Raw genomic sequence first — 18457 nt, 5'->3', positions numbered from 1 at the left:
AAACATACACGTCCATATTTCTTGGGAAACTGTCAAACTTCGACATTGGTCGGATTGCGCCCAATTAATTATTCAGTATGTTTTGAAGCAAGGAGAGAGGGGTTATTTCGCAAAATTAATTCAATCTGTCCCCAGGGATTTGGGAAACTGGAGCTTTCAGCCATTGCTGTGTTTGCAGACTTTTAAAAAAACAGACCCTAAAAGTTAAATGTAATCCATTTCTCGGTTCTGTTCCAAGCTCTGTGTTCCGGATGGAACCAAAATAACGACACTGATGTTGTGTTAAAATATTAGATTTTTTTCAACTCCATTCAACAACTGTTGCACTTATTTTTGAGGTCTCTTTTATCGATAAATCATAACCCAGATCATAACCCCCCCCTTGATGATGTAAACCATTCCGTTGACTCCTCTATTAATTACTCATTAAAAAAGCTCAGTTAGGGAAAGTCAGGGAAGGTTGGGGTACAAATCGAATGTATAAATAAATAAAATAAGAAATGTCAAATCTGGAAGAGATGTTAAAGTGAAGAAAGGGCTTGTTTAAAATGCAATAAATTAATACTGTATTTTAGATTGAGCAAAAAAAAAGAATATATACAGTCGGGGAATATAGAAGAAACCCGTAACGACCATAAGAAATCAATATTGGGTTAAGATGGCAACTAATATCAGAATGATGTAGGGATTTCAGGGGAGGTGTATGGAATGTAATTCTATCGGATCAGTTTTGGCTCATGGATACGCCAACACTGACACAAACAAGACTTGTGAGCAGCGATCAAAGCAAGAGGAGTCCAGTCAATTCTGCTACTGGAAAGGGACTGAGGAAATTCAGGGTGTGGCCAGCAACGCTGTCAAGACAGGATTGGCTAAAGACCGAGGGGGCTAGACACCTTGATTGGGCAAAATGTGGGGAATTCGGTGTTGGAAATGGTGGCAGTTGATATGGGAGTGGCTAATTTGGCCGAATGTTAAGCAAAACCTCCAGCTGGTTTGCTGGACAGGTTGTCCAAGACTGTTGCCTGTTGTGTAGATCCAAGAAGACCCTGCTGGAGTCCATCCTCTCTGGTCAGCCATGGAAGGGTTAAACACAAACAGCTGGGTCCTGAAATCTCCCTTCAGCATCAACAACCTCCTTCAAGATGTGGCCTCAAACGAAACTCCTGAGGGACCTCTGTCATCACCACCAAGGGAAGACGGGAGCATCGTGGCAGCCGGCGACAAACTCCAGAGGCCGAGAAAAGAGGATCTGTCCGGGGAAAGGAGAGAGAAACATGAGAAGCCGCCGTTCAGCTACAACGCTCTGATTATGATGGCCATCCGGCAGAGTCCGGAGAAGCGGCTCACGCTCAGCGGCATCTACGAATTCATCGTGGGGAACTTCCCCTATTACAAGGAGAACAAGCAAGGGTGGCAGAATTCCATCCGCCACAACCTGAGCCTCAACAAATGCTTCGTCAAGGTGCCCCGGAACTACGACGACCCCGGCAAAGGCAACTACTGGATGCTGGACCCTTCCAGCGAGGATGTGTTCATCGGAGGCGCCACTGGCAAGCTGAGGAGGCGGTCGCCGGCTTCCCGGGCCAAGCTGGCCTTCAGGAGGGAAGCCAGACTCGCTTCGGCTGGGATGACCCTTGCTGGATCCTTCTACTGGCCTTTCTGCCCTCTTTACGGGGCCGCCTCGGCCTACCTGGGCCCGCACCCCAGCGCTTTCTCCTCTGTTTTCTCCAATCAGGCTGTAACTCCTTCAGGAACACACATGCCGATGGAAAGTGATGACCCTTGTAACCCGTGCGCTGCTGCGGCCAATCTGGCGTTGGCCTTGCCCTACAGCTTGTCCATGCCCGAGCGCCTCAACTCCTGCTCTTTCAACTTCCTGACTGGTCAGGCAACCTACATCTTCTCTCAGAGACACCATCACACCTTGCCCGTGAGTCCTCTCGCTGGCTTCCCTGCCAAATGCGCCGGAGACACGGCCCCGGCTTTCTCCGGACAGCTCTCTCCAGAGTTCCCACGCTTCTTCGCTTTTCAGAATCCGACCCTGCCTTGACGATACTCTCCACTGAAAGAAGTATCTTGTTTGTTGCTCTTCAACTCTGAATAGTCTCAAACCCTCAATGCATCAAACAGGGTGCGTTGTGGTCAGCACGGTATTGCTTCCCACAGACTCTGGCTCCTTCCGCACATGCAGAATGATGCACTTTCAAACCGCTTTCAGTGCTCTTTGAAGCTGTGCGGAATAGCAAGATCCACTTGCAAACAGTTGTGAAAGTGGTTTGAAAACGCATTATTTTGCGTGTGCGGAAGGGGCCTCTTGTGAAAAACTCAAGGAGAGAGGTGGACAGTTTCCTCCGCTGTAATTCATGTGGCTTTTCCCCACTGTAATTTCTGGCATAACCAACCTCAGGATCCATCAGGGAGCGTCAGCAGGAGCCTCCGTCTTCTCATGCGTCTTATGAATATATTGAACTGGAAGAGACTGATGTGAGTCTTCTATTTTCCCAACGTCAGTCCAAATTCTTCTTTGTGCAACTGATGGCTGGAACTCTGCGGCTCAATGAGACGCAACAGGACTGCTGCGGAGGATGCTAGCCAGAAGGACTACCATAAATTGAGAACGTTGAGAAGGCATTTTTACTAACATTTTGAAACAAAGATGCAACCCCTGGAAAGGCCCATATGAACACGGATACCGCCCGGTACTTGCTGCTTTGTCTTCAATTGGGAATCCAAGTCATTTTCTCATGTTGTAAATGAGCCAAAGAGACGCTGTGCACCTGAACGGCAAAGTTCAACTTTGGTCAGGCTCCAGTTCATTCGTTAAATGCAGCGTTCAGAGCTAAGCAGAGATACACCTTTCTAACTTTTTGACTTTGACAGGCTTAGAGGGATGGGACTCCTTCAGAGGTGGGATCCAGCAGGTTCTCACCAGTTCCCGAGAGTGGGTTACTAATGATTTGTGTGTGCCGAGAAAGGGTTACTAATTGGGTCCGCTTTTCCATCTCCACACCCTCGCCTCCCCGAGAGGCATCCTGCCTTTGAACGTTAAGGTTCCATATAGCAATTGCGACTAATAATGTCACTCCCTGAACTGGGTTAATCCCTTTCAGGTACTGCAATTCATTGATTCTCAGCCTTTCGTACCTTTTATCTCACCAGTCTCTATCAAAGAACCTGTGTGTTTCACCATTGCTGTGTTCAGATTTGTGAGTTGGGGCATTTTCTATAATGTGATGATGATTTAGAAATGACCTGGTGCAAAAAAAATGGGGGGGGGGTTGTGGTGGGGTGGCTGCCCATGGGGGGGGGGCATCCAACTCAGGTTTTGCCCAGGGCTCAGGTTTGCCTAGGTACGCCTCTGCCCCCTTTGCTGAGGGGGGCGGCTGGCGAGGGAACCTGTTACTAAAATTTTTGGATCCCACCACTGGACTCCTTTAAGGTCGGCACTGTAAGGCTGAGATCCTACGTTTTTCAAATAAATATATTTAGGACGGAGGAGCCAAACATAAATACATTTGGGACGGGGGAGCCAAACATGATAGGGCTGAGACAATTTGAGAACATAGCTTCCAAAGTTATTTTGCGGGTGTTAATTTGTTCGCATTATTGATGCTTACAAGCCAAAACGCCGGTATTCATTTCAACAGGGGATCGGCTGCTCAGCCGATAATAAAGGTGAGCGAGCCCGTTGCTGAGCGGTTTCTTCAGTTCAGGTTGCTGGGCTCAGAATACTCATGGATCATTTCAGCTTAGCTCAGAGTTCCTTTTTAGCCTATTGCAGTGGTGGCGAACCTATGGCACAGGTGCCAGAGGTGGCACTCAGAGCCCTCTCTGTGGGCACATGCAGAGTCGCCCCCACCCCCCCACATCTAGGCTGGCCTGGGCCACTGGGGTTGTTTATTAGCATTAAACCTAAGACCTAGTTTTGGGGAAGCAATGTAGGTAACCCTGTTAAGCGCTGTTAAACCCCACTGATTTTCATGTGAAGAACTACAGCACGATCCTTTACCTGGGAGTAAGCTCGGTTGCTGGCAATGGGGCTTGCTTCTGAGTAAACCCTCCTAGGGTCATGATTCACCCGTTGGAAGAGTTGCACGGTTGCTTCAAAGCAAAGCCACCGACTACCACCAAGCTTACTCCCGAGTAACGCATGCCTCAGAGCCAACCGTTTTTTTTCTAAACTAAAACCTCAGTATTCAGGTTAAATTGCTGTGTTGGCACTTTGCGATACATAAGTGGGTTTTGGGTTGCAATTTGGGCACCCGGTCTCGAAAAGGTTCGCCATCACTGGCCCATTGTTACCTGGAGCTATGCTGCAAGCTCAGGAATGCCAAAAGCACCCCAAAGGAAGAGCATTGCATATTTTCTCCCGGGTTGGCGTGAGAACGCAGCACTGTGGCTTTTTCGCGCTGGACTGGTCCAGAGAGCATTTCAGAACACGGAACTGCACATCTTTGGACTGGATATTTCAGAACAATATGCAAATTACCTTGCTGATTCAGGCCCATCCACTCAAGGATCCTGCCTTCAGTGGGGGCCATCAAGAAAGCTCGCTAGCAAGGGGATGGATACAACACCTGCAATCAAAGGTATGCTGCTTCTGAACATGGAGGTTTAATTTTTTTAAAATAATTGTAGTCATTAATAAAGCAGATTTCGGTGAACTTTAAACCAAACCAGACCAAAAAAAAGGTGAAGCTACAGCAGCCACCAAAGAAACTTTCAGAAGATAATTCCCCGAGTGAGCTGCACACAGTCAATTCTGCTGTGTCTATCCTTTCATGTGTCCTGAACTTGTCAATCAATTGTATCAGACACCTTGGAGTTCGAGCATTTTGGAAGCAAATAATTGCTGGGTGACCTGGATGGTCTAGGTCAGTGATGGCGAACCTATGGCACGGGTGCCAGAGGTGGCACTCAGAGCCCTCTCTGTGGGCACACACAAACAGAGTTCATCGTGGGGGGGGAATTGCCCCCCCCCCACACACATCTAGGCTGGCCTGGGCCACTGGGCTCGATTATTAGCATTAAACCTAGGACGTAGTTTTGGGGAAGCAGTGTAGGTAACCCTGTTAAGCACTGCTAAACCCCACTGATTTTCATGCAAAGAACTAAAGTGTGATCCTTTACCTGGGAGTAAGCTCGGTTGCTGGCAATGTGGCTTGCTTCGGAGTAAACCCTCCTAGGGTCGTGATTCACCCGTTCGAAGAGTTGCATGGTTGCGTCAAAGCAAAGCCACCGACTACCACCAAGCTTACTCTTGAGTAACACACGCCTCGGAGCCAACCGTTCTTTCTAAACTAAAACCTCAGGATTCGGGTTAAATTGCCGTGTTGGCACTTTGCGATAAATAAGTGGGTTTTGGGTTGCTGTTTGGGCACTCGGTCTCGAAAAGGTTCACCATCACTGGTCTAGGTTAGCGTGATTTCATCGGGTCTCAAAAGAAACAGCCCCCTTTAGCCCTTGGATGGGAGACTACCAAGGAAGTCCAGCATTGCTAGACACAGGCAGACAAATGACAAACTACCTCAGCTATTGTCTCTTGCCTAAGTAATCTCCGTTACGTCAGCTGTATTTTTCACCGTTGTCATTCACATTCTGGAATCAGCACACCCAATCTCTACATTAGGATCTGACTGCAAAATCCTTTGCCCCTCCAGCGGCATTTCTCCAAGTAAATGTGCTTCGGCAAGTTAGTTTAAACCCAAGTGCTCTGGCTTAACTGGACCATGAATGAAGAGTTGGCACCCACTGATTTCTGTTGATTTTGATTCAGAGCATGTACGTCTTGAATAGCACCGCCAAACCCCACTCAGAGGCTCATTCCGCACATGCAGAATAATGCACTTTCAAACTGCTCTCAGTGCTCTTTGAAGCTGTGCGGAATAGCAAAATTCACTTACAAACCATTGTGAAAGTGGTTTGAAAACGCATTATTTTGCGTGTGCGGAAGGGGCCAGGAACATATGATATCATGCAACCTCACCGAATCAAACAAGCCGTTGATGTCAGAATCAAGGTGCTGGAGAGCCATTTAATAACAGCCTACTGTTTTAACATCTAATTTTTGCAGTGCTTTTGCCATAGTGTGGGGGGTTTTGTTGTTATAATTATTATGAATTTGTACTTGTTGCAATTTTTTTATTTTCCTTCATTCAGAGAAAAGCAAGTTCCTCAACTTGAAGCCCAGACATAAGCTTGTCTCTGTCACCCCTTCAAGAAAAGGCAGCACCTGTTATATTGCTTTAAAAAATCCTGATTTGTACTCCAGCATGCATTTTTTATTTAAAAGTTGGCCGGGAGCCAAGATAGGGTGTTTGGAAAGTATGCTCTTAAGACAGAATGCTGCTTAAGTTTTTACAATGTTATCTTCACAATCACCTTGATCATTTTGAATGGGGAAGGTCATGCCGATTGGGGGGGTGGGGTTGTTTAAACATATTATTTCCAAACTGCTAGTGTGATATTTTTAAGGAGTATTATCCACCTAGCATGCCACCCTGAGCCCGTAAACACAATCCTACAGCGCCCAGGAACTGTACGACCAATAGTCTCTGCCAACACAGCTGAATTTGAATCAATTCTGCCGGCATGTGGAAATGTACCTTAAATTCCAATGTTCCAATCCAAGCCATGAGTTACTTTGACTTGTGTAAATGAAACTCCCAGAACTCAATAAAGATATTTCTAATGTGCTCCCCAAGCAGTCGTGCTTGTGTTTTATCTAAGACTTGATATTACTACGATAGATGCAAGAAGAAGAAGAAGAAGAAGAGTTTGGATTTATATCCCCCCTTTCTCTCCTGCAGGAGACTCAAAGGGGCTTACAATCTCGTTGCCCTTCCCCCCTCGCAACAAACACCCTGTGAGGTGGGCGGGGCTGAGAGAGCTCCGAGAAGCTGTGACTAGCCCAAGGTCACCCAGCTGGCGTGTGTGGGAGTGCACAGGCTAATCTGAATTCCCCAGAGAAGCCTCCACAGCTCAGGCGGCAGAGCTGGGAATCAAACCCGGTTCCTCCAGATTAGATACATTCGATAGATTGCGGACATTGTTTGGGAGGGTTTTAATGAGGGTTATTGCGGACATTGTTTGTTACTGAGCGCTGCGTTTTAAATTGTTTTAATGTATTTAAGGGTTATTGTATATATGTGGTTTATGTTGTTCACCGCCCAGAGCCCTTCGGGGGTAGGGCGGTATACAAAACCCAATCATAAATAAATAATAAATAAAGAGCAGAGGACAGGAGAAACAGAAGAAGAGTTGGCCAGAGGAATCCAGAGGAATAACAGTTGGCTGACCTGACCCCCTTGCCAGAAGGGGTGGAAAGAAAGTGGGCATTATTTGTTTACTTCTCTTATACTCTGCCTTTCTCTCCAGTGAAAACTGTCGGCTGTTATCACAAAACACACTGCAATTTTTGTTTAAAGAACACCTTTTAAAAAATACTTGCTCTCAGATCCACACTGTTGTGGGCCCCACGGTAATTATTTTAAAAAGAGTGCTTTTAATGTAAACCCACCATGAGGACTACACCACTAGGCCAGGGAGTCAGGGCGGCAAGTGAATGTAATGTCAGCTTTCTTGGATTTCCACCAAACCACGAAGTGTCCCTCACCTCTGTTCCACACAAGACACAGCGATGCGGGCGCCTATCCTTCAAGGATGTCGTCTGGGCAGGCGGACATGTGAGATGGGTGAGCAGCTGCCGGTAACCAGAGCATCTGTTGATTAAACACAAGACTGGTGTGCCTCTCTCACTGGCAGGCGTCTGTTGACTTTTATGGTCTTCAACATATACACAACCCAGTTGTGTCTTCCATGCTTCTCAGATTCTATGGTACTTTGGTCACATTACGAGAAGACAAGAATAACTAGAAAAGACAATCATACTAGGAAAAGTGGACTGCAGCAGGGAAAGGGAAAGACCCAATATTGTAAGCACAGAAGAAAGAAAGAATGATAGAAAGAAATAGAAAGTGGGATGCTGATGTTCGGGTGGGCTTCCATTTGATAGAGGGATGCTGATGTTCGGGTGGGCTTCCGTTGATTGAAGTGGGGTCATCCTCAGCTCTTTCAGCTCCTCGAACCAAGATTTCTTTGGAGTTTTTAGGAGAGTATCTTTACCCAGTATGTTTGTGGACCTGAGGTCTACCTCCCAATGTAAGGGGGAGGTTTGATGATATACATTCTCAAGAAAAATAATGGAGAGAAAAAAGATTCTGGCAGAAATACAGCTTAAAGTCATTTCACAGAATCATTAAAAAAGTGTCTTTGTTAAGAAAAAGCATTCAATGTTCCTTCATTCCAGAAAAAGATACTTCTTATGCTTGTGTGCAAAGACAAAGCTCATGAAAATAATGTCTTTAACTAAAACACATCTAAAGCACAGACCCAGAAATTAGAAAATAGAAATAAAGCATTTCAACATTTCAACTGAAGTACACTTATATGTAACTTAAGCAAGTTTTCTTGAAGACATTTTAGTATTAAGAATTATTGCTCAGAGATAGCAAAGGCCCTTTGCTTTCTAAAACAGCCCCTATTGTTTCTTCCCACATTCCAAAGAAAAGATACTTTCACTTAGCAACGAGCTGAGAAAGTGTGTGTAAAGAAAAATAACTGATCAGCAGAATTAAAGCAAAGAGTGAGTCAAGCCATGTGAGAAACTATATTCTTAAGAATGCTATTTATCAATGTATCGCCATGATTAACAATGATGAGAATACTGAAACGTCATGAATTGACAGGGTTTGGCTTTGCAACATTTATGATGCATCAGCTGTCTTTATCCTATAAGAACTGTGACTTTTGTAAAATCAGCGCGACTCCTCTGATTCTAAAAGAGACCCTCTGTGGGTTTGGAATAAAAATTATTTATTTAATTATTCCTTGTCGGCTCAAGCTTATTAGCTTACTCTTATTAAACACGTTACCCCGTGCTAACAATATGAGATAGATTGACTGAAGCTACAGCCCTCAGTTTGCAAGACCTGAGCGAGGTTGTTAAGGATAGGAAATTTTGGAGGTCAAATCCTCCCTCAAAGCCTCGAGTCACCTTTTACCTTTCATTAGCAGTCATCATTTACTCTTGACAAGTAGAACTCAGAATGCAAACTGTGGCCCTTACTGCAGAGAATAAATAAAACATCTTTGATAGGGATGTTAGCTTATAGATGTCTTTAAGCCATAAGGGAAATGTATATTTAATCACACAAGTTATGTCAAAGTAATTCACAGGGCACCAAGCACTTCAGAAACTTACTTTAGATAGAGAAACAAAACTGAAGAGGCCCACCTCAAAGGGATACTGAACTTTTCAGAAAAGGCTGAAACTTGGGTAGGGCAAAGGAGATAAGGAGGCAGAAGCGCACAGAAAACACCGATAAAAACGGAATAGAATTTAGTTGTTATAGCAACCATTGTAAGGTATTTTGGACTTAGCTATTGAGATGTAAGGTGGGTATAGGGTGGAGGGTATGAGATGACCAGCCTGTACGTCCTCTTGACCCAGCCAATGAGCTAGGAAAATCTGCAAAGGTATAAAATATGTTACACAGACAACAGCGCTTTGAACCTCCTTGTCTGCTTGCTACAGAAGAGTTTTGCTCCGTGCTTATCATCTTGAAGACAGGAAAAAAGCGTTTTGGGGAGCAACTCCATACAGGTTTTTCCCCTCAACATCCTTAGGATGTTTTATTTCAGCTCAACCCAAGGTTTTCAGAAAACGCCAAATTAGTGATCTTTCCCCCCCCCAAGATGGGTTGAAGACGTCTCCTGCTTGCCCTATGCGAACAAACAGCATGAAAGGTTTACTCCCACCCAATGAAGCTCTCACTTTTATTTTTGCCGGTGCCTGCCATTTTCTCCCACTTAAAACCTCCATAGCAGCGGCCATTTTCAGAACTTGCCTTAGGTCATGTTCGCTCAGGATGCAACGTACCTGGGCTTCTTTTCAGCTCCTGCCAATTCCAGCAGCAATATGGTTTTCCAGTTTGTTAATTTCTAATTTTTGATGAGCTATCTTGGAAGACCCAGACACACAATACGAGAATCGGCTGTGCGGAAAAGACCAAAGTTTATTCAGCAAAGCAGGATGATGGCCTCTTCACTTTCGTTTCTCTAACTAAAGCAGGGGCGTAATGCCCATTGGGCAAGGTGGGCAGCTGCCCAGGGCATCACCTTGTGGGGGGCACCAAAAATGCTTTTCAGTTTTTGGCCTGCAGGGGGTGCAGTTTTTAGGCTAGCAGCACCAAAATTTCAGTGTATCATCAGGAGACTGTCCTTATGCTACCCCCCAAGTTTGGTGCAAAAAATTTTTTCCGGTGGTGGTTGGGTGGCCGCCCAAGGGGGGGCATCCAACTCAGGTTTTGCCCAGGGCTCCAGTTTGCCTTGTTACACCCCTGAACTAAAGTAAGTTTCTGAAGTGCTTGGTGCCCTGTGAATTACTTTTATATAACTTGTGTGATTAAAAGTAGGGCACAATTGTATAAAAAGTCAGCAACACAATTTACGGCTGGAAGAAAGATGATGTTAAGCAAAAAGTTAAGATTATGAACCATCAAAAGTTCCAGAACTAAACTTTACTGTTTGCCAGCAAGAAAAACAGGGCTCGTGCCCACTATGCATTTCTCTGCGGAACTCTGCCAAAAGCAAGTCTTTTATACACTGAAACAAACAAAAAGCAGGCTATTCCAGATCGGGTCACATATTCTAAATCCATTTGTTCATACACATTCCAGTTGTACTGGACATGTCCAGTTCTTGCAAGTTTTGCAGTCTTTTACTGCACGTGTCTGCACTGTTCTGCTTAGCACTTTCCTTAGCAAGCAAAAGCTACAGAAGCTAAAGCCTTAAATATGTTCATTAAATATGATCCACAATATGATCTGTGAACCTTATTGGTTTTTAGGATTACCAACGTCCAGGTGAAGCATGGAGATCTCCTGAACTGATCTCTAGACCACAGATATCGGTTCCCAAGCAGAAAATGGGTGTCCTTGTGTTATCGAGCTGCCTGGTAACTTTTAATAGTTCCAGACCAACCAGCTCTCGGCAGCGCAGGGGAACAGAAACGGGACCCAACACAGCGAGTATAGTGAAATAAGGCAGATTGAGGCGCTTCTTCCGAGGTCCCTTTTGTCAACGTCCATTCAGGGTTTTTACAAATGAAAGGGACGTGCCCAGGTGGAGCAGGGGTGGATTCCTGCCTTGAGCCAAGGAGGTTCCATGCAGACGCAAATACAAAAGATAGCTATAATTCCTACTTTCTATCTAAGGCTGTTTCCGCACGGGCGTTTAATGGCAGCCTGGGGACGGCAAAAACGCCGTCCCCAGGCCGCCATTCGCACAGGGGGCGCAGCTGCTTTGCAGCCGCGCCGCCCTCGCGCCGGCTGCCTGGCCCGAAGCCGGCGTTTCCACAGTGCGCTTGGAAGCGCACTTGTTGTGGAAATGCCGGCTCGAAGCCGCTGCCGTGCGGACGCCAGCAGCTTCCAGGCGCTTCCGCCCCCCACGCCCCCCCTCCACCTACCTTGTCCTATCCGGCCCTCCAGGCGCCAGTCGCCCGAGGCGTCTGGGGACACCATGCCTGGCGATGCTGGAGCAGTTGCGCAGGGCCGGGGGGGGGGGTGTCTCCAGGCCTCAGCAACGTGCCGGAGGGCTGGGGACGCGCCGGGTCGGCCGGGCGATGGCGCTCCGCGGTGCCGTCATCCCGGCTCTTTCTGGGACCGTTCATGCAAACGGTCCCAGCGTCATCAGGTCGGCGCGAAATGCACCGACCCAGCCGCTTCCACCTCTGTGCGGAAACGGCCTAATACAGTTTGTTCCTACTTAACTTATACAGAAATAAAACACAGTTCCATCTTCATTTACAAACCAGATCAGAAATTGAATAAAATCACTTCTGACTCTGTTATCACTTGGATGATGGACTCAGTACTATTATATGCCAGTGAGGTTTTCCCTTAAATCTCCTGAATTTTCCAATTCAACTCAAACAGCAGCAGGCCAAAATGACAGAGTTGCATCAGCCTGTTTGGGGAGGCCGATGTGGTGCAGTAGCCAGAGTGCTGTCCCAGCACTTCCAAAGAATCCTCTGCTAAGCCCTGTAGTACTCTTTCTTTCTCAGCATAAACTGCCATACAGGATTGTTGTGAAAAGTCTATGAATTCCCCAGTTTAGCTTTAGGCCTTTGGAAGAAGGGCAAGAGGCAGATGTCATCAATTAATAGCATTGGTAGTCTACATAGCTACAAAGCTGTGTGTATTTACCTGAGAGGAAGCCTCCGAAATCTGACACCATTTCTGCTGGTAGAAATTCCCAGGAGGAAGGTAGCTCTTTTGCTAACTGGTGGTTCAATAGAAGACTAGCCATTTTCTGAGGTTTAACTCGCAGCAGCAGCAGGCAGAGAGGTATACTGCCTCGGAGCATGGAAGTTCCACATAGTGTTACCGCGCTGCCTGGTAACTTTTAATAGCTCCAGACCAACCAGCTCTCAGCAGCGCAGGGGAACAGAAACGGGACCCAACACAGCGAGTATAGTGAAATAATAAAAGGTTTTATTGAGATGCTGACCTACGTGTCAGCACCTCCGCACCACGGCAACTGCGCTGCCTAGCAGCTTTACAGCATCTTAAATACACTTACTCCTGCCGGGAATCCGGGAGAATACAGGACAGCCTACAACCATTCATTCACAAAATACATGACAACCAATCATACATCTACAAGTACATGGGAACCAATTAGAGTCCAGCGGGCAGTCCCTTCTTGAATTTCGCGGCAGAGGCAGGGCGAGGCGATGACCCAGGCACTGGTGGGAAGAACACAAAAGAGTCCTTTGGGTGCTTGGGGTCAGGAAACGAAACTTAACGACGACGGCACCCTTATCTGCCTGCTGGTGGGATTAGGCAGATTGAGGCGCTTCTTCTGGGGTCCCTTTTGTCAACGTCCATTCAGGGTTTTTACAAATGAAAGGACCTAGGTGGAGCAGGGGTGGATTCCTGCCTTGAGCCAAGGAGGTTCCATGCATACGCAAATACAAAAGTTAGCTATAATTCCTACTTTCTATCTAATACAGTTTGCTCCTACCTAATTTATACAGGAATAAAACATTGTTCCATCTTTATTCAAAACAAGACCAGAAATGGAATAAAATCACTTCTGGCTCCGCTATCATTCGCCTCCCTGCATTTTCCAGTTGTGTCAGGGGAGTGAATAGCTGCTGCCCATTCTTGGACATCTTTTTTGCTACACTGACTTTTAAGTGAGGCATATTTTTTCCCCGTGTGCTTTTTAGCAAATCCTGCAGCACGTTAGTTTTGAGAGCTTTCAGCTAATGGCAGCTGGAGTCTATTTTGACAGGACTTTGCAAATTGTTGAATTTTCATCTTTGGTTGTTGCTGTTTTGAAAGACTGTTTGGAAAGCCCTCTGGTAAGAGGCAGGAAGGTGGCATATTACAAATAAATGTGCAATGAAATGAAACCATGGTTACTGTCTCTTTCATGCACTGTCAGATCTAGGATTTTTTAAAAGTGGCTTCATGCGTCCTCTTGCCACTCCCAATATGTGTAACACTTCGCCAGGGTTTTGTTTTTTTTCTTAAAGGTGGAGAAAAAATATTTTGTTACACTGTAAAGTGGAATAGTAATAAATAGTAGTAATAAATAGTAATAAATGCTCAGGCATTTCTCTCTCCCGCTTCCCCAGTAAGTTTTTAAACCGGCATCAACCTAAATACCAACAAAACCAATCCCCGCACAGCGTGCGAGGGCCGAATACGCCCTCGAAGGTCTTTTGCCTCCTCCCGCCTGCCGTAATTGTAGCCATGGCAACACTCCCAGCGGAGGTCGAGGCCCCTGATAAGCGCATGCACTGCGCACGCGCTCGTCGAATGATCCGGAAGCGGAAGTGAAGGGGAACCGCGGCTCGTAGTGAACGAAATAATCGTACACGCGTGTTGGCGATTTGGCTTTAGGGCGGCATCATGTGAGCAGGGGGGGGAATTAAATAGGGAGGGGGGATTAAATGGGGAGGGAGTGAGGGACACCCCGGTTGTACCGTAACTATTAATGTAGTCGCGCCCAAACATTGCAGAACGGCGTTGTTGGTTGTAGTTTTGTGAACGCCGCTTCTGCCTGGGTAATTTGTGGGTGGGTGTTGTTATTATCCTTGTGTGTGATGGGTTGCTCACCCTCGTTGGTCCTTATTGACCTCTTCGTGGACGTCTTCAAGTTCCCTCCCCCTCATTAATTATAGTTGCTTTTTTTTGTATTTGATTTACTTTTAAGATATCTGCAATCATTGCTGAAATATTGAAAAAAACACCAACATTGTCTTGTCAAAGGTGGCCAGACTTCACGGGCTATTGTGGGTTCATAGTCTGGTAGTTTTCGCTCCTAACGTTTCACCTGCATCTATGGTTGGCATCTTCAGAGGCATGTCACAGTAAGAGATGCTTTTCTGTGTGGCACAGTGTGGAGCGATTTTGTGGTGGGGTATATGTTTTGTCCACCTCGCAGATGAGACACATTTGCATGTGTCCAGATGGAGTTCCATTTGCATAGTGCCAAGGAGAGAGACACCACTTACCGTGACATGCCTCTGAAGATGCCAGCCATAGATTTGGGCAAAATGTTAGGAGCAGAAACTACCAGACCATGGCCACGCAGTCCAGAAAGCCCACCACAGCTGGTTGGTTCTGGCCATTGAAGCGTTCAACAGTACTAAGAAAATTCATGTTTGGGTAGAAGAGGTTGCCTTTAGTGTAACCCCCACCCTCATCCACACCCAATAGCAGCCAGCTTGTTTTGGTGTGTTTTCTAGTTAGTGTAGGCCCATGGTGGTAAACCTTTGGCACTCCAGATGTTATGGACTACAATTCCCATCAGCCCCTGCCAGCATGGTCAATTGTAGTCCATAACATCTGGAGTGCCAAAGGTTCGCCACCACTGGTGTAGGCTAACTTCCACTTGCTACTTTGGCAGTATTTCTGAAGCATAGCAAGGAGAATGCTCAACAGCTGCTGTTTCACTTACCTCTCTTAGGAGCCTCTTAAATAAGCCCAAGAGTGAGATGACTCCGGAGGAGTTGCAGAAGAGGGAAGAGGAAGAGTTCAACACGGGGCCCCTTTCTGTCCTCACACAGTCTGTCAAAAACAACACCCAAGTGCTGATCAACTGTCGCAACAACAAGAAACTTCTGGGTCGTGTGAAGGCCTTTGACAGGTAGGTGTCTCCTGTGGTTTTCACTGGCATGGCCCAGTAGTGCGAAAGATTGACTCCAGCCACCTGAAATACTTGTGGACTCCTATGTGCATGCACAGACATGAAGCTGCCTCATACTGAATCAGAATATTCATCCATCACAAAGTCAGTATTTTTCTACACAGACTGACAGCAGCTCCCCAGGGTGGTGGCCCTTCAGGTCATTTGCTGCCTGCTTCTTTTGACTGGAGCTGCTGGGAATTGAACTTGGGACCTTCTGCATGCAAAAAAGATGTTCGACTGAGCCACAGCTCCTACTCTCCTAAGAACATAAGTGCCCTGCTGGATCAGACCTATGGTCCATCTCATCCAGATGCTGTTTTGCAGAGCAGCCAGTCAGTTACTCTGGAGAGCCAACAGACTGGACATAGAGGCTGGGGCCTTCCTCAGATGTTGCCTTCTACCACTTGTATTCAGAGCTGTACTGTCTCTGGACATGCCGTATCTGTTGAAGGACTCTCCATAATGCAGTGATGGCGAACCTATGGCACGGGTGCCAGAGGTGGCACTCAGAGCCCTCTCTGTGGGCATGCACAAACAGAATTCATCATGTGGGGGGGGGATTGCGCCCCCCCCCCCCGACATCTAGGCTGGCCTGGGCCGCTGGGCTCGATTATTAGCATTAAACCGAAGACCTAGTTTTGGGGAAGCAGTGTAGGTAACCCTGTTAAGTGCTGTTAAACCCCACTGATTTTCATGCAAAGAACTAAAGCGCAATCCTTTACCTGGGAGTAAGCTTGGTTGCTGGCAATGGGGCTTGCTTCTGAGTAAACCCTCCTAGGGTCGTGATTCACCCGTTGGAAGAGTTGCACGGTTGCTTCAAAGCAAAGCCAACAACTACCACCAAGCTTACTCCCGAGTAACACATGCCTCGGAGCCAACCGTTTTTTCTAAACTGAAACCTCAGTATTTGGGTTAAATTGCCGTGTTGGCACTTTGCGATAAATAAGTGGGTTTGGGGTTGCCATTTGGGCACTCGGTCTCAAAAAGGTTCGCCATCACTACCATAGTGGATGGGGATATTGTTTGGCAGAAGAATATATTGGGATGGGAGAGTCAGGGTGATGTAGTGGTTAAGGTCTCGTACTAGAATCTTGGCAACGCCGGTTCAAATCCCCACTCTACCATGAAAACGTGCTGAGCTAGTCACACTTTCAGCCTCAACCCTGGCAAGTATTTGGATGGGAGACCAAGCAATACCAGGGTTGTGATGCAGAGGCAGACAATGGCAAACCACTGCTGAACTGCATTTCTTGTCTGGAAAACCCTACAGGGTCACCGTGAATCAGCTGTGACTTAATGGCAAAAAAAGAAAATAAAAAACAGTGGGGTGCTATCTCGTCTTCACATAATAATTTCTTCCCTTCAGGCACTGCAACATGGTGTTGGAGAATGTCAAGGAGATGTGGACGGAGGTGCCGAAGAGCGGGAAAGGCAAGAAGAAATCGAAGCCCGTCAACAAGGATCGCTACATCTCCAAGATGTTCCTGCGTGGAGATTCAGTCATTGTGGTGCTGAGGAATCCTCTTATTGCTGGCAAATAATGAGCTGTCAGAGATTCCAGACAAAGGCATGGAGGTTCCTCTGTATGGTCACATTGATGCTGTCTTTGGGACCACCAACCAGATAGCTGGTTGAAATTATCCCTTGGATCATCCTGTCAGCTGCTCCTTCTGTCACTGGTCCTTGTCCCTCACATTTTTGTTTCCTGAGGAAGTGAGGTCACTGAATCGCTCTTGTTCCTCAGAGAACTGGCTCAGTGCATTTCATTTTATTTTGCAATAAACATTTTGTTAAATTTCTTGGTTTGATCCTTTCTGGTGTAGACTGTTCTGCTAGAAGAGGCCCTTGGTGGCCCATGCAGGGTGATGGTTTTTGGAATATGGCTGAGTGCCCTCCAACTCTTTAGAACCTGTTCTCTGTGCAAGCAGTTCTGTATATGAGGGGAACACACGTCTTAGCTTTGTGGTCTTCTGTTTCCCACTGAAATTGTGGCCTGGCTGTCCTCTTCTTGGTGATCATGCCCTTTCGTTGCCCCACAGTATGGCATTTTTCTTCCTTGGTTTCATCAAAAAGTCTACGCATATCTGGGCCAAAGCTATGCTTTGGTACCAGGTGTTTTCAGCTGGCTGGCTTAGTTCCCATCACAAGTCTGAATCTTGGGAATGATGGGTGCCCTATACCAGTGGTGGCGAACCTTTGGCACTCCAGATGTTATGGACTACAATTCCCATCAGCCCCTGCCAGCATGGCCAACATCTGGAGTGCCAAAGGTTCGCCACCACGGCCCTATTCACATTTACTTCAAGAGCAGAAGAAGTTCATTTTAAAAAAAATTCTCCTTCCTGGAACAGAAATTCTGAACAAGAAGAAGAAGAGTTTGGATTTATATCCCCCCTTTCTCTTCTGTAGGAGACTCAAAGGGGCTTACAATCTCCTTGCCCTTCCCCCCTCACAACAAACACCCTGTGAGGTGGGTGGGGCTGAGAGAGCTCCGAGAAGCTGTGACTAGCCCAAGGTCACCCAGCTGGCGTGTGTAGGAGTGTACAGGCTAATCTGAATTCCCCAGATAAGCCTCCACAACTCAAGCGGCAGAGCTGGGAATCAAACCCGGTTCCTCCAGATTAGATACACGAGCTCTTAGCCTCCTACGCCACTGCTGCTCCTGAGGCTGTATATACACTAAAACAAGCAAATAGAATAGAATAGAATAGAATCTTTATTGGCCAAGTGTGATCGGACACACAAGGAATTTGTCTCCGGTGCATATGCTCTCAATGTACATAAAAGAAAAATACATTTGTCAAGAATCATAAGGTACAGCACTTAATGATTGTCATATAGGTCTAGTAAGCAATCAGGAAACAATCAATAGTAATGAAAACATAAAATGTAAAATCTTAAAATAAAATAAAATGTCAGCACAGGCTATAGTCATACAGTCATAAGTGGGAGGAGATGGGTAATAGGAATGATGAAAAAAGTAGTGCAGTAATTATATAATAAATATATAATAAATAGTTTGACATTATCGAGGGAATTATTTGTTTAGCAGAGTGATGGCATTCGGGAAAAAACTGTTCTTATGTCTAGTTGTCTTGGTGTGCAGTACTCTGTAGCGACGTTTAGAGGGTAAGAGTTGAAACAGTTTATGTCCAGGATGCGAGGGGTCAGTAAATATTTTCACAGCCCT

General features: G+C 46.3%; 2 protein-coding genes across 2 annotated transcripts; both read left to right on the top strand.

Moving 5' to 3' along the window:
• Window positions 1-1078: 1078 nt before the first annotated feature.
• On the top strand, window positions 1079-2053 carry LOC125435550 (forkhead box protein G1-like). The gene has a single exon (XM_048501745.1). It carries the CDS (start codon window positions 1079-1081, stop codon window positions 2051-2053), a length of 975 nt encoding a protein of 324 aa, XP_048357702.1.
• Window positions 2054-13860: 11807 nt separating this feature from the next.
• SNRPD2 (small nuclear ribonucleoprotein D2 polypeptide) lies at window positions 13861-17062 on the top strand. Its single transcript, XM_048499169.1, has 3 exons — window positions 13861-13987; window positions 15046-15225; window positions 16634-17062. Coding segments are annotated over exons 1-3 (357 nt in total). The 5' UTR covers window positions 13861-13985; the 3' UTR covers window positions 16809-17062.
• The last annotated feature ends 1395 nt before the right edge of the window (window positions 17063-18457 follow it).

The sequence above is a fragment of the Sphaerodactylus townsendi genome, linkage group LG06, assembly GCF_021028975.2.
Source record: "Sphaerodactylus townsendi isolate TG3544 linkage group LG06, MPM_Stown_v2.3, whole genome shotgun sequence".
Lineage (NCBI taxonomy): Eukaryota > Metazoa > Chordata > Lepidosauria > Squamata > Sphaerodactylidae > Sphaerodactylus > Sphaerodactylus townsendi.
This window is presented reverse-complemented; position numbering and strand designations above follow the sequence as displayed.